Raw genomic sequence first — 15,476 nt, 5'->3', positions numbered from 1 at the left:
TTGAACTTTCTCCTAAAATATACGACATGTACGTCTATCACTGCGACATGAGATATTACAGGGTTGGTAGGGGCGACATATCTGTATCCTTAGATGTCTATGCCTGCGTTTCTTTATTCTCCCCCTATTTATTCCCCCTACCCTTTCGTCGCTCCTTATCATGATAATCCCTTTTCTACGAGCAAGTGCATAGACCAAATAAGGCCTGTCTGTGGCCAGATCTGTCTTTTGCTTTCTGAACAAGAGTGTCAGATAATACCTACACTACCTCCACTTTCACCACAGTTCTTCACACCCATGGCCAAAAAGATATCCCTCTTTCGCATCGCTGTAGGGACATCTCTCCAGGGAAGCAAAAGATCTAGGTCTCCGGTACAGGGAATCGAACCCTGGGCTCCGCGGAATTGATCCCTCAAGTTATGAGAGCGCGAAATGTTAGCCACTACACCATACCGGATGATGATTCGTTGAAGTTTCGGTCTCCAATCAGGTGAGAACAGCATGGTGTGCTGGGCTAGGCGTAACGACTTGGTGTCATCTTCGTTGGCAGCTGGCACTCACGTCTCTGCTGGACTTAAGTGCAACATGCAGTTATCTGTTATCACACGCAAAGTTTCATGTGGATATTGGGCAGTTGCAGATAGTCACGTCCATGTGGGTGACACGCACAAGTTGTTACTCCTGAGATCCTGTTTCCGGTCAGGAGAGGTTGTCCCCTCATGATACAGGAGGGAGACTACATGAAGAGAGATTCATCTGACTTGTTTTTATTCTTGCTGGTCTTATCTTTTGCGAGCTTGATATCATGCTCGCAGGAGGTGCCCTGGCCATGAACGATATCGGCAACTCACAGCATGTCTGTCTTTGGTCCGCAGAGCATGATTTCCTTGCGGTCATTCAACTGAGACACATGCCCATCTAGTCTCAGCTCTAAGACTTCTAAAATCGGGGCAACGCGTTGTCCCCCTTGATTGAGCGATCGGTGATCAACGAGTGACAACGGGGAGGTCTGCTAGGTAAGCTCTCAGAAAGCTCAACACAACACGAATGGTGGAACACATGAAGATGTATAACAGAGAGTGACATTATTTGAAGAGTTATATGTGCACCGCATTCACAGCCGTTGGCAGGCCCATATTGGTTACGTAGGTTAGTATAGGGGAGGAGACAGAATAACCCTGGGATAAGAGCTTGACTTGAGAAACAATAGCAACGCCAGACCAGAGAACTATCTGCACATCACCAATCCCGGTAATAAAGTGTTCTTTCTTTTAGTAGTTGTTGTTTTCAGTATTTAATTCGCCCTCACCCATCCTATTGCAGGCCCTCTCATTCTTGTTTCCTAAAGTTCATCCATCATCACCAAGTTTAGCCAACACAACCCTCAGACAATCCCCATCTCTTGCCTCTGCTTTATTATGCCAGCATTACAAAAATAAGTTATCAAACATAAGCAACCAGCAGCAACAGTCTGCTGATGGCTCCAGCACCTAAACCACCAGGTCTCCTCCATCCATCCTCATCAATTGCAGCAATCAATCAGCATCAGCAAAATAAAATTGTCAACGCCAGCAAAAGATAATGACTCCGGTACAGGGAATCGAACCCTGGGCTCCGCGGTACTGATCCCTCAGCTTCGAAGATGAGAGCGCGAAATGTTAGCCACTACACCATACCGGATGACGAGGCTTGTGATTGTTGAAGCGGGCAGCCCTATCGCGAGTCATGCACACAGCACTGAGAGAAATGCCGACACACACGACAGACACATATACTTTGTTACCCTCCGTCTATAGTAATAATACATGCCTTTGTTCCAAGACGATGCTTTGCTGCCCTGCTATAATTTATCGGCATTTTCACTTCCAACTCCCCCTATTGACGGTTCCTTCGCCATGACAACAGAAAAATGAAAAAAGTAACGTAGCAGATACATGAATAACTCCCTTCGTCTTCCCGTGAGCCCATGTGGCTCTCAAGTCTTGCGTTTGATATTACAAGCGTTGCTAGTTAACGCTGTCGACCTCCCTTACTCCATCATACCATCAGCAATCGCTAATCTTTGCTTCGCCGTCTTGGCTCGCTTTGTCCCCTTTCTACCCTTCTTGCCTTTGCTATCACTGTCACCAGGTGTGGCTGCGGTAGCTGGTGTTGCTGTACCAGATACGCCTTTGGAACCATCATCAAAGTTGCCCTCGCCTGATATGTGTTAGCTCGGAATCCACGAGTAAAGTTAGACTGTTTTGCTCACCTTCATGATACATCTCATCCAGACTGGCCGTGTTCTCGGCCTTACGTCGCTTGCCGCCCTTCTTCTTTTGCTGCTTCTCAAGCTCGCCTGACTCGAGGAGCTCTTTTTCACGGCGCTCGATCATCTCAGCTTGCTCATCATCGGCAAGCCACATAGCAATATCACGGTTGCGGTTCTCGGGAGCACGACGGCCTGAGAAATCAACGCTTGCACCGCCACCTTGGATGACGACACGTTGAACCTCTTCCTTCTGCATCGCTCTCTTACGGATGCGCTCTTCGATTGTGCCGCGCGTGATGAGACGATAGACTGTGACCTGCTTGGTCTGACCCAGACGATGTGCTCGATCCATGGCTTGCGAATCGATGGTGGGGTTCCAATCGGAGTCGTAGAAGATGACAGTATCGGCGGATGTAAGGTTGATACCAAGACCACCAGCACGAGTAGACAGAAGGAAGATGAAAATCTCGGGACGAGTCTGAAAGTCGTGCACGGTGTCTCGTCGATCCTCCAGCTTGGTAGAACCATCAAGTCGACAGTACTTGTAGTTGCGGTAAGTCAAGTACTCTTCCATCATATCGATCATGCGAGTCATCTGGAAGTAGAGAAGTACACGATGGCCCTCGCTCTTGAGCTTAAACAGCAATTCATCAAGCTTAGCCAGCTTGCCACTGTCAGTAACGAAGCGCCGCATAGAAGGAACAGAGATGTTGGTGAAGCCCTTCTTCTCATGATCAGGCTTAGGCAGCATCTCGCGAGTGGGCCATAACTCCATGGGAAGCTTCTTCTCCACGAGAGCCTTCTCCTCAAAAAAGGTAGGGCCATAGAGAATCTTGCGGATTGGTGCGTTAAACAAGGCTTCGCTACGTTCGGCCTCAGAGCCCCAACTGCGGCAAGACACCTGGATTGGAGGTGCTGAAGCGCGAGGTCTACCAGCAGGTTCCAGACGGCCAAGACCAGACTCGTTGTAGTCTGATTGAGCGACATTCATCAATTGGGTCAAGACACCTTCGCTGGTAATGTCGGCTAGAGGCTTTCGGTTCTGTCGCGCCTGAATCTGGAAAAGGGCATGGGCGGGAGTGTAGTTCTTATCCTCAGTATCAGTGTAGGCCACATTCATGTATCCAAGTCTGTCGCGTTTCTGAAGCTCTTTGGCAGCTCGGACAATCAAGCTTTGGTGCGTGGCCTCATAAGCCTCGTAGGGAGAAGTGTCAGCAAACCTAAGCCACGAGAATGCCTTTGATCCATCACAGCTCTCGCGGATGTTGTCTGGGCTCCAGACATTCATCATGTGATTCAATGCCTGGTTCTTCCAGCCTGCAACTTGACTATCCGGGCCTGCCTTGTTGATTCGGCCTCCCTTTCTCCAGATGAGGCGAGGGAGCTCGTATTCGATCAAGTTGCGACTTGAGTAACCCACGGCAACTTCGCTACCCTCACGGACAAACGATGCGGTCTCAGCAAAGTAGGCGCAAGCAAATGGCGAATTGACCTCGGCGCGCTCAAAGAGATCAGGATGGTTACAGACCTTTCGGAACTGCATGACCAAGTTCATCAGTGTACCCGAATCCTGGTCGTCACCCATGGTAGCCTTTTCGACGAGATCCATAATGTTAATCTGGTTTCGAAGATTACTGTAATACGCGCGTTGTCTGTAAGTGAGATCACAGAAGATGTCCATCTCAATCTTGTCACCGAGCTCCTTCTGCACATGCTTCTTGACACGACGAAGCATGAAAGGCTTGAGAATCATGTGCAGACGCTTGAGCTGGTCCTCATTGAGCTTTGTATTACTCTGTGCGTGAGACTCAATATCCTTTGAGAACCATTCGCTGAACTCGTCGTGTGAGTCGAAGAGTGACGGCATGATGAAATGCAGAAGAGCCCAAAGTTCTTGCATGTTGTTCTGGATGGGTGTACCAGTGAGAAGCAAGCGGTTTCGGCAGTGGAAGTTGAGCAATGCCTTCCATCGAGAACTTTGAGAACTCTTGATGGCTTGGGCTTCATCAAGAATCATGTATTGCCATCTCATCTTCTGGAAGTAGGCCACATCAGAGACAACCAGCTGATACGAAGTAACACAAACGTGGAAAGGAGCGTCTTTTCGGTATGTCGTATGCTTACGATCCCAGAACTTTCGGAGAACTTTTCGATCGTTGGCGCCACCCCAGTAGGGGAGAATCTTGAATTCGGGGACGAACTTGGCGATTTCCTGCTGCCAGTTGTGTAGAGTAGAAGCAGGAGCGACAACAAGGAAGGGGCCCCAAATATCGTGCTTCTCAGCAAGGTAAGCCATGACGGAGATGGACTGTACAGTCTTTCCGAGACCCATTTCATCTGCCAAAATACCGTTGATACCCTGCTCGTATAAATTGACAAGCCAGTTGAGGCCCTTGAGCTGGTATTCCTTGAGTTGGGCATTGATAAGCTTCGGTTGTTCGATCTCGACGTCGCCCAGGCCTGTGGGGTTCTGGAAGTTCATCTCGCCCTCTTCATCCATGTCAAGACCCTGGTTGTTGAAGTCACGGGCCTTCTTCTGGGCCTCGGCGATGGCATTCTGAGCGTTGGCCATAGCAGCAGCACGGAGAGCCTCTTCGCTGCCCTCCTCGAAGTCAAGGTTCTCAAAGTTGGTAACCTTGCCAGTGACTGGTCCTGTCGGCTCGTCGATATCGAGTTTCTGCTGGTCAATCTGGTGGGCGTCCTTGGCGACATCCGGGTTGTCGGTACTTCGTTCTACCTCATCAGTCTTAATCTTCTTGCCGATGAAGTGAGAGTACAGCTCAGTCTGCGAGATAAGGAAGTTAAGCTTTCTCTTTTGACGGGCAGCTTCACGGTCGGCTTCTTCTTTTCGGGCATTCTCGATCTCCTGCTTCTCAGCAGCCTTGCGGAGATCTCGTTCTTCTCGCTCGTTACGCTTCCAAAAGCCCATCATGTCACGCATAACACGCTTTGCACGAGCTTGGAGATCTTTGGTGCCCTTATTTGTCCGTAATTGCCAGCGCTTTGCTTCCTTCGATGCCAAGATGGCTGTCTTTTTAAGATTTGAGGCTTTTGTGGCATAAGAATCCACAGCAAGCTTGAAGGTCTTGTTGACATCTTTGCGAGCCATGTCTCGCCAAATCTGGTCGTAAATCTGGTTGTAACCCTTGGACATGAACCGTTTCTCGTTGTCGGGGATGTCGTCGACCTTCTCCTTGTCTTTGTCTTTGTCTTTGCTCTTCTTGCTTTTCTTCTCGACAGGCTCGTCTTCGGTCTTATCGCCGTCGTCCTTGTCTTTCTCATTCTCAGCAGAAGGATCTTTCTTGGTTTTCTTGATCTTGATCCGAACCCGGTTCTCTTCTTTGGTTGGTAGCTCCTCTCCGGCATCAAGAGCAGCTTGAGCGGCTTCAGCAGAATCCTTTTCGGCTTGCTTTTGCTCCTTCGACTTTTTGAGGCGAGGTCCGCTACGGCCCTTGCCCTTTCGCTTGCCAGATGGTGTGCCGGCTTCCCCAGATTCCACATCAGAAGCCTGGAATGAAGACATGGTGCCACCCTCCAGGTTAAGCTCCAAATTACGGGCAGGACCCTTGATACCCTTTTGGAGAATGAGTTTCGTCTGCTGTGCCTTCTTACTAGCGCGTTCAGCATCTCGAAGATGTTTCTGCCGTTCGGTTTCGTCTTCAGCAGCCTCGGCGCGAGCCAGGGCTGCTTCTTTCTGCTCCATGGTAACAGCCATTGACTTCTCACGTCGTCGCTTGCGCTGCATATCCTTCTTACGCTCCTTTTCGGCGTAGACTTCTTGTTCGCGGACCTCATGGAGTGCTTCGTCATAAAACACGTCGTCGTAGCGTCGTTTACCAAGCTCTGCATGGAGTACGAGCTTCTTGCCGGTTGAAGTCGCAAAGGCGGCGCGCCGGGAGAGACCATGTTCCAGGTCGAGTTGATCCATTACGCGTCGTCGCTTCTGAGCTCGCTCTTTGTATTGCTGCTGATCAAATTCATCCGGTTCCATGTTTGAAGCCCTGTTGTCAATCTGTGTCTCGGCGTTCTGAATCTTCTTCTCCATCTCTGCTGACCAAGTTTTTGGCTTAGGGAGGCCATTTGCTTGTCGCTTAGCGGGAAGTCGAGGTGTTGGTGATTCCTTCTTAATCGATAGTCTGCGGCCATTTTTAGGCGTAGCGGCATCTCGAATATCAGAAGCACGGCCCTTTGTCGACTTTCGACCTCCTCGCTTCTTGGCAGGAGGCTCTCTTTCTTTGTCTCTACCAGGGAAAGGTTCAGGCTCAGTCTCGACATCTTTTTCAACCTCTGTGTCGTGATCCACTTCGGGCTCTAGGGAGCGTTTTGTCTGTTTTGGTTCCCGCGAGTCGCGCTTCGGTTCTCGATCACGTCTGGGATCTCGCTCTTGCTTGATATCGAGTTCGGCTTCTCGTGAAATTAAAGGCGATTGTTCTTTGGGTTTTCGAGCGGGCTCAGAGCTGGAGAGGATGCTGTCAAAAGACATCGGGTTTGCCCTTGATGTCTGCAATGGTATTAGTACAAATGAACATTCTGTATATTGGTCAGCACCTACGCTTGCCGGTGCCGGCTTTGGTGGTGATGGAGCTGCAAGATCAGACTTGTAAGGTGTAAGGGCAGAAGCCCCGTTAGTAGAAGTCATGTTGGCCGTAGCACCATGTCTCGCACTTGGAGAAGCTAGTAGAGATTGTCGCCCCGGAGGGCTGAGAGAACCAGCTGGAGGATTCTGATGCGAATGCGATGCTGGACTTCGCGGTCGACTATATGATGGACCTCGTGGAGATGTGTAAGAGCCGTTGTAATAAGAAGGAGTACTTTGTTCGGCAGATTGCGAATAAGGGTACGGGTCGCGAGCCTATTGTGCAAGAAGAGAAAAATTAGCTCCACGCCAGCAAGCTTTGTGGTTGTTTCGGTCTTGGTCGGAGCAGAGGGAGGTTGTGCGACGGAGTTAAGGGTGATGATGAGATTAAAAGGTGTTGCGATAGTGACAGTTTGATGGGAAATTAAGCTTGATAAGCGTAAGGGAAGAAAGCAGGCATTGATGGCCTGGACGTGATGGGTGAAGATCTCGATGATCAAGATAGAATTGAAGGATGATGATGATGGGGAAGAGGAAAATCAAGGGACGTCGGGTGCAATCAATGAAATCGAGTCCGGGCGAGACGAGACGAGAGTCAAAGACAAAAAAAGAGTGGATTTGCCCCCCTTACCTTTGGAGTGCCAACCGGGGGCGCGTTGGCGTTGGCGTTGGCGTTGTGCCAGGAGGCTCCAGGCGTCGCCGCGTCAGAAACTCGACGTTCCTTTGTTGTATCAGTTGTAGGGTCGTAAAAACCTCGCGATGCAGGTTTGGTTTCACGCGGTATATAAATGTCGTGGTTCGACCCGGGAGGGTAGTATGCAACAGGAGGGTGCAGCGGCGACACGGGCGGAGGACCAGCAGGCGGTTGTGCTGGAGGTTGGCGATGATGCTGCTGCTGATGAAGTCCTGCTGCTGACGATCCGGGTGATGATGAGTTGAGGCCTACAGGAGGTGGAAGTGATGGAGCGACGGGGCCGCCGGGTGCGCCCGTGGACGATGACATGTAGGGATTGGGCAATGCTGGACGAGGCGGGGAGTGAAGGGAATGGCCGGCACTTGGAGTGTTTTGATGGCTGTGGCTATGACTATGGCTATGGCCGTTGGGAGATGTAAAGGGAGGAGGACGGTATTCTGACTTGGGTGAGCGCAGACTAAAGGTGGAGTGCTGATGCACATTCGCGCCGCCTGCATTCGATGAGGCTGTCGCCGGTTCTCCCACTATAGGCCCAGGTCCAGCTGAGTCACCTTCACGCCTATTGTTGTGGTGATGGTGATGATGGTGGTGATGATGATGGTGATGCGGACGGGAGTCTCGGTCATCATCTCCACCATCTTCTCTCTGTGGTGGCCGCTGCAGCACCGAGGAGTTATAGCCGTTCTGATCCATGGTGATTGATGGTCTAGCGCCTGAATGGCAGACAGAACAAAGCTAAACAACCGAGAGAGCAGGGGAATGTGTTATAGTCGGACGGCCGGTGGTAATCAAGCTTGAGAACCCATGTGCTCGACAAGCAACGATGCGACGACGGTTTTTGGGGGGGAAGTTAATGTGTCCGGTAAAAGATGCGCAGTCGATCAAACAGAGTTTCGCGATGCGCACGCGAGGCTGTGTGAGGAATCGTTACGTTGCGTTGCGTTGCAGGCTGAGTTGCGATGCGATGCGATTCGCAAGTCGCGATCGGTGATGCAGCGAACTGCGACAGAGGTACGTGTGGGATGAAAACGATGGACAGTGATGGATCGCGACAATGTCAGGTCTAGGTTGAGCCCCAATCCAAGGCAAGTCGAAAGAGGATGCCCTGGCTGGGGGGCAAAGTGTTTTGGTGTGGAGGTGTTGGTAGCGTGGCGCTGGGATGCGGCGATGCAAGCGGCAGTCGAGATGGGGGAAGGGGATGCGAGACAGGGTTACTATACTGAAGTTTGGATGTTTACTGAGAGTCTCGAGAGATATGGGAGTTTTATAGGGGGATATGGGCCAATGGATTGACGAACAAAGCTACAGTAAAGTGTAAGAACAGCCGCGGGGGAAAGGATTATGACAATGTGAACAGTAAAGAGAATCAGAAGGATCGGGGAACAACAAAGTGGAGTGGAGTTTGTTCTAGAGCTGGAGGTTAACCAAAATGAGGTGGTGATGGCGGGAGCTGGAGTGACAGCCCCAGCCCAGTCAATCAACACTCAAGCAAGGTACGGATACCCGGTAAGGCAAAGCGAGCCCAGGCGAGCCGAGTCTATAGCGATCCAATGGTTCAAGCAAGAGATACGAGTACTTGCTGAGGATAATTACAGCGTCTGTCTGCATTAATCAGGGCACGTTCTGTGATGAACAATGACGACGGCGGTGGTGTGGGCGGCAGTGGAGAAAACAAAGCCTATTGACACAGCGGGAGAGAGAGACAACCAGGAAGAGAAGAGACAAGAGGAGGTGATGCAGAAGCTGATCGAGGCACGGCGATGGAATCGAGGAGCTGCACCAACTGGGGGGTTCTAGGGGGTTTGACGTGCTAAAATACCACCACTGAAATGAGAGTTGCTTGCACAACAAGATCGAGTCAACGATGAAGCAATCAGAGCGATTATTTTTGTAATTGTGTATCACCGACCCGACCGAGGCACGATTCCCTAAAGAGGAATTGGCGATAGGATCAATCTGAATTTGGGGTTACAGGTCAGTATCTAGGTATGCTCTGCCAGGTGTTGAGTCACTGAATGTGACAGAGTCCAGCTGCATCTGATGCTTTGATCTGGCTGTTGTCTAAAAACCCTCATAGTAATCACGGCAAAATTCAAGTGCGTGCGTGCGTGCGAATACAGCTCCATCCAAATCAAGGCACACGCGAACACGATGTTCACTCAGATTCCGCGTCAGACTCGTTTCTCACTCTATTTTTTCAGGTCCCAAGTCTCGGTCCCCTGTCCCGTTGGCCCCCGTCCTATGTGGGTCTGACTCAACGCTAAACTCTACAGCGTTAACCCAGTTTTGGGTTCCCCATCAGCCCATCCCCAGTCACCGGCAGCGGGGATAGATTCCGAAGATCGCTTCGAGATGATATGTCTGTCATTTTGTGTAGGGTAGGGGAGAGGAATGCACATACATAGTAGGCGTTGGCTAACCACATCATTTAGTATTACGATAATGCGCTTGTTTGTATTGATCTGCTGATGTAAAAAATACTTTGGCACAGCACTTACTTGAGTTTCTTCGACGACTACTGTCGGTAAGACAAGCGTTGTAAGGCTGAAGTTAACTATTTAGCCGGCTTATTCTCAGCCTTGACGATCTCGTCAAAGAACACCAACAGCAGATAGATAGCACTGGATTATGATGCAGACGAAACGGACTTACAGAGCCCTACTTTGATGTGAACACAAAAATAAGGAATTGAGTTTATTCTCAACACCATGGATGCTCACTTATTGACCACAGCTTTACCCATATGCGTCAACAGCCTTACGTCGGCCTCGAGTCTCGCCGAGTCTCGAATCACAAGCATCACACCTTCAAATAATATTTTTTTTTGGCGAATATAAAAATCACATATATGCAAATAATTATTATGGAATCCATTTATTCGTACTCAAGGCTTAAACAGCCAGACCTAAAGAAAAAAAAAATCTATCTGTGAACATTTCCACATCTTCGTGAACGCTTCCGGGCCTCTCTACTGAGGCCATGCCCATGCGTCCTGTAGCGTCGTCCGTCGTGGCCGTCTCATTCCATCATAAGGTATCAAGTATCCTGATGGTCTAGCCACCCGCGCCGCCGCCGCTTTAAACCCATGAAAATACCCACATGACTGCCAATGGCAATCTCATCAACTTTTTGTGGATTGAATATCCTCTCCTAGGGGGCAATAAAGCACCGAACCTTGATTTAGGGTGCCAAAATAAACTTAGTGAAGAGTCCCCTAAGTTTAGGCTATATTTACCTAAGCACTTTCATCGCTTAGGGTCAAGGTCCTGAGTTTTCTTTGCTCCCCTAGCCTCTATAGTCAATTTCCTTTCATGCATTCGTGCCAGATAAAATCAAAATTCGTAAACTTTTCCGCCTTAGCATTAGACTGCTCCGGCGCTGATCATCTTCTTTCGGAGGTAGTTCTTGTACTCGGAGATGGAACCGTCCCATGTACGGATAGTCTGGTTCTCGCAGACGAGAATCTGCTTGGCAATCTTGTCGAGCAATCTATTATCGTTAGTCATCGTTCATCAGAAAAATTCAATGGTGCTTACCGGAAATCGTGAGAAACCACGATAACACCTCCGCTGAAGGCGTTGATGGCATCTGCCAAACTGTCGATGGTAGGAATATCCAGACCGTTGGTAGGCTCGTCAAGAAGCAACATGTTGGGGCTCTCAATGGCCAACAGAGCAAACACGATACGACTCTTCTGACCCTCAGACAGAGTGCCCATCAGGGCAGTCTGGGAGTCACCGCTGAGACCGTATTTGCCGAGCTGTTGACGCCAGTACTGGTAATCCTGTGACTTCTCAGCGTACTTGTCGCGAACGAAGTCGAGAGCGGACTTCGTCAAGTCAAGCTGCTCAGAACTGTGCTGAGAGTAGAGACCGAGCTTCAAGTGAGTGTGTCGGGTAACAACACCACCGGTGGGAGAAAGCTTGCCAGTCATGAGGCGGAGCAGAGTAGACTTGCCCACACCGTTGGGGCCGACAAGGGCAGTTCGGGAGTCCATATCGAAACCAAGGTCGAGGTTGCGGTACAGATCATCCTCAGGCTTGCCAGAGTAAGAGAAGGTGACATTATCGAATGACAGGACGGGAGGAGGGAGCTTATCAACATCGGCGAAACGGAAAGTGAAAACACGGTCCTGCTCGACAGGCTGGATGAAACCATCGGCCTCCATCTTGTCGAGAATCTTCTGTCGGGACTTGGCCTGTCGGACCAAGTTGGCGTAGGTACCAGCGCTAGCAATGAACTTCTTGATGTGAACAATTTCATCCTGCTGCTTCTGGTAGGCCTTCATCTGGTTGGTCTCGTTCTCGGTTCGAGTCTTGCTGTAAGAGTCGTAGTTACCACCATAGTAGATGAGCTGCTTGCCTCGCATGTCAATCATGTTGGAGCAGACACCGTTGAGGAAATCCATAGAGTGGGATACAAGGACAAGAGTTCGCTCCCACTTCTTGAGGTACTCCTCGAGCCACACACAGGCCTCCAAATCCAAATGGGCAGTGGGGTCATCGAGAAGGAGAACGGATGGCTTGACAAAGAGGGCCTTGGCAAGGGCGACACGCATACGCCAACCACCAGACATGTCCTTGGTCTTCTTGTGGATAGTCTTCTTGTTGAAACCGAGACCAGTCAGGATAAGGGAAGCACGGGTAGCGAATGTTGAGGGATCAAGCTTGTCCATGTGCTGTAAAATGTTAGTTTGGTACATTGGCACTATTGTGTGTTGACTCACCTCGTAAAGATCAAGGAGAACAGGGCTCTCAGGGCCCTCGTCCTCGAGAAGCTTCTCAGCCTGGTGGTCGAGACGCTCCAGCTCCAGCTCAGCTTCTCGGACGACCCACTCAAGGGCACCGAGGTCACTGGGAGGAGCACCCTCGTTGAGAAGGTAGAGATCGAGGTGCTCAGGGATGGGGTACTCGCGGGCGGCGATGGCCTTGAGGAAAGTAGACTTTCCGCAACCGTTCTCACCGAGAAGACCGTATCGTCGACCGTAGGTGAGCTCTAGGGTGGAATCGGTGATAAGGACTCGACCGTGGAAGACCAGAGAGGTACTGGTGATCTTGACGTCCTTGCTGGTTTGAGTAGAGGCGAGGACACCGGTGGTGACACGGTCGGAGATACCGTGTTTGTCCATCTGCTCAGCGAGACGCTTCACCTCGTCGAGCTTTGCGCCTGAAGTCGCGGGGGCATCATCGTCCTTGATGGGGTTGCCGTGGGCGTCGAGCTCAGGCTCCTCAGTCTTCTTGCCCTTCTTGCCCTTGAGCTTGCCCTCGGCAGCCTTCTTGGCAAGACGCTTCTCCTTGGATGAAGAGGGGGCCATAATGAAGATGTGTGTAGGAAAGGGGGAAAAAAAGACCGCGGGGTTGAAAGAACGGAAACTGTCGGCGGGGTGAGGATGTCCGTCTGAGAAATCAAGTCCAAACCGGGGTATATGAGTTGGTTTGGAAAATGACCGTTCGATGAAGAGGGAGGAAGAAGAGAGTGAGAGAGATGGAAAAGTTGAGTTGACCTGACCGACAAAGAAAAACCAGCCAAGCAAATAGCAATGAGTGTGGCGGTTCCAGTCAGTTCCCGGTTCAACTTCTACAGTGGTTGTGTCCAGAGGAAGGCGGGGTGAATTTTTTAATTTGGTGGGGCATACAGATTTTTTGACTGACGACAGAGTCAGGCACCAACTAAGGCATCAAGATGTATTATTTCCGATAAGCTGCGATTGTAATGAGTCCAATTTATAGAATATTCTTGATAACTGAGGTGGTACGCAAGGGAACCAACTTGCTCAGACTCTATTCTCAACTTGTTCTGCGCTTTTTGCGGTAAACTGCTGTTATCTTTCTCTATCAAACCCCAAATTTTAATATTTTTTTTCTGACCTGACGTCATCAATCCGCCCAATATGATTGGCTGTTGAGTTTCAGGATTTTCACACTGCCCGCCATCTTCTTGTGCAGGCAACCTTGAAGGACGGCGAATCCGTGGCTTTGCATACAAACTCACAATTCTCGATTGGATGTATTGACTCGGACTTACCGGTCGAGTTTCTGAAAACCTACGAGTCAACTTTGCCTCTTTGCAGGAACTCACCACTATCTGAGGCGTTATCACCTGAAGATGAGACTGCCGCCTGTTGCGCCTGGAAACAGCTGTTGGCTGAATCCTTGTGCTCGTGTATCAGGCATTTACACTGTCTGCAATCGAACTTGTAACTGATCATGATGAACTGAAGCTGATGCTCGCCTCGTTCGATGGAATGCTAAATACTTTTGATGCCACATAGAGGGAAATAGCCTGATAGCCAAGCAACTACGTCCAAGTCTGCGAAGTTTGGTAGATATCCTCGACATGGTACCTCTCAAATCATGGCGATGTCATGTAGAATGAATTCCTTTTCACAAACCATTACTTGGGCCACTTTTGATCATTAACTAAATTGCGTCACAGACATAGGCCACTCTTAATTTCATAAAGTCATTTCATCATTGAACAGCCGCTATAGTACAGATATTATGATCTCCCAAATTAAGAGGAGGCCTCGTTTTTAAGAGCATCGAAAGGAGTCTTGCCCTCAAGCTCACTCTGCTTAGGGCCAGCATCCCGGCCAGCGGCAGTCTGGTTCTGTTGGAACTGTTGCTCAGCAAGTCTGCTAGGATCATCCTGGCTACCAGGCTCAGACTCCAAAGCCTTCTTGAGGCCATCCTTGGTGTTGGAATAGTCAATTCCCTCCTTCAGGTTCTTACCATGAGGACCAGATTCCTTGATATACTGATTGTCGACATAGCTGGGAGCGGTGCCGGCCAGAGACTTGGGAGCAGAGTCTCTGGACTGTGAGGCAGTTCCGGAAGACTTGGAAGCAGAGCTGGAGGATTTGGCCTTGGCCTTGGAGTCAGAGCCGGAGCTGGGAGCAGAAGAGGTTTCGGTGTTGCGGCCAGCGCTGGTGTTCTCGGATCCAGAGGTGGGTTGGTTCTCGCCGTGGATGCCCTCGTTGGAGGCGAACTCGCCGCCCTCCTTCAAGGACTCGGCAGCGAGAGACTCATTGGGGACTGTACCAGCCCCCTCCTCCTTTACGGGAGCGTTCTGGCCGAGATCGACCTGATCTGTTAGTTCTGGTATAACCCGAGGCTTGCCAATGCTTACCTTTTGACCGTGGCTGGGGTTCTTGGTAGACATAATGTTTGATGTGTTGATGGAAAGATGAATGCGTTTACTTGATTTAATGGATTAGTATATAGAATATGATTGATGCAGATGCCAAAAGGTTCTTAAGCTCTTTGATATATACAGAGGATAGGCTCCATGACATCATGGTGGTGTTTCTTCACTAACGCCTCTAAGACTAAACATGACGCCAAATTACATCATGAAAGGCCCTAGCCACGAGGATTTGACCTGTAAAACAAGCAAAACAATATAAACCAAGGAGTTTCCCTCAATAAGCGAATGGGTTGGAAAGTTCCACGACAAAGCTTCCCCATAGAACATCGAGATCTGAGCTGTAGGTGCCCGAGCCTCACCATGTTGGGTGTAAGACAGCTGATGCATCGCAACATCACACAGACGATGAGTGACGCTAAAATGGGCGGTAGAGGAGGAGAACCTTTATATTTATAGAAAACGCGCCCTTACGGGTATTTCACTTTTGTGACAGCGGCATGTCGGTGTAGATTGAACTTGATGTGTCTGGACGCCAGTCTAAACGAGCATCTTGCCAGACGACCTCAACAACACCAAGTCTTCCATGCAAGATGCCGGGAACCCTGCCTGTCTTTGAGATCTGAACTGGAGCTCCGGAGCTTTTGCACCTGGTTTCATTATTCCCCGGTGCATGGGAGACTATATATTGGCCACTCATGCATGTCTGTGTAATGCAGAACGTGGAGAATAGTCTTGGCATGATGAACTCCGAGCTTCACTTACTCTTATGAACTGAACGCACTCTATATCTAAAAGGAAGTTGAAGGAAT

General features: G+C 49.9%; 4 protein-coding genes and 2 non-coding genes across 6 annotated transcripts; all 6 read right to left on the bottom strand.

Annotated features, from left to right (window-relative positions):
- Window positions 1–367: 367 nt before the first annotated feature.
- On the bottom strand, window positions 368–457 carry tRNA. The gene is given in 2 exon segments: window positions 368–402; window positions 421–457. It is a non-coding gene; the product is annotated as a tRNA-Glu (tRNA).
- A 1,128-nt stretch (window positions 458–1,585) lies between these two features.
- On the bottom strand, window positions 1,586–1,680 carry tRNA. The gene is made up of 2 exons: window positions 1,644–1,680; window positions 1,586–1,620 (listed from the first exon to the last, which is right to left on the bottom strand). It is a non-coding gene; the product is annotated as a tRNA-Glu (tRNA).
- A 349-nt stretch (window positions 1,681–2,029) lies between these two features.
- Window positions 2,030–8,214, bottom strand: FPRO_11744 (uncharacterized protein; the record flags this gene model as incomplete). The annotated part of the gene is made up of 4 exons (XM_031221253.1): window positions 2,030–2,199; window positions 2,252–6,752; window positions 6,804–7,103; window positions 7,459–8,214. The coding sequence occupies 4 exons, from the start codon at window positions 8,212–8,214 to the stop codon at window positions 2,030–2,032; spliced, it is 5,727 nt and encodes a 1,908-aa protein (XP_031086830.1).
- Window positions 8,215–9,788: 1,574 nt separating this feature from the next.
- On the bottom strand, window positions 9,789–10,231 carry FPRO_11743 (uncharacterized protein; the record flags this gene model as incomplete). The annotated part of the gene is made up of 4 exons (XM_031221252.1): window positions 9,789–9,882; window positions 9,923–9,936; window positions 10,020–10,039; window positions 10,174–10,231. The coding sequence occupies 4 exons, from the start codon at window positions 10,229–10,231 to the stop codon at window positions 9,789–9,791; spliced, it is 186 nt and encodes a 61-aa protein (XP_031086829.1).
- A 652-nt stretch (window positions 10,232–10,883) lies between these two features.
- Window positions 10,884–12,835, bottom strand: FPRO_11742 (putative iron inhibited ABC transporter 2; the record flags this gene model as incomplete). The annotated part of the gene is made up of 3 exons (XM_031221251.1): window positions 10,884–11,010; window positions 11,058–12,199; window positions 12,248–12,835. The coding sequence occupies 3 exons, from the start codon at window positions 12,833–12,835 to the stop codon at window positions 10,884–10,886; spliced, it is 1,857 nt and encodes a 618-aa protein (XP_031086828.1).
- A 1,199-nt stretch (window positions 12,836–14,034) lies between these two features.
- Window positions 14,035–14,682, bottom strand: FPRO_11741 (uncharacterized protein; the record flags this gene model as incomplete). The annotated part of the gene is made up of 1 exon (XM_031221250.1): window positions 14,035–14,682. The coding sequence occupies one exon, from the start codon at window positions 14,680–14,682 to the stop codon at window positions 14,035–14,037; it is 648 nt and encodes a 215-aa protein (XP_031086827.1).
- Between the last annotated feature and the right edge of the window lie 794 nt (window positions 14,683–15,476).

Source organism: Fusarium proliferatum, assembly GCF_900067095.1.
Source record: "Fusarium proliferatum ET1 genome assembly, contig: FPRO_scaffold010, whole genome shotgun sequence".
NCBI classification, from domain to species: Eukaryota; Fungi; Ascomycota; class Sordariomycetes; order Hypocreales; family Nectriaceae; genus Fusarium; species Fusarium proliferatum.
This window is presented reverse-complemented; position numbering and strand designations above follow the sequence as displayed.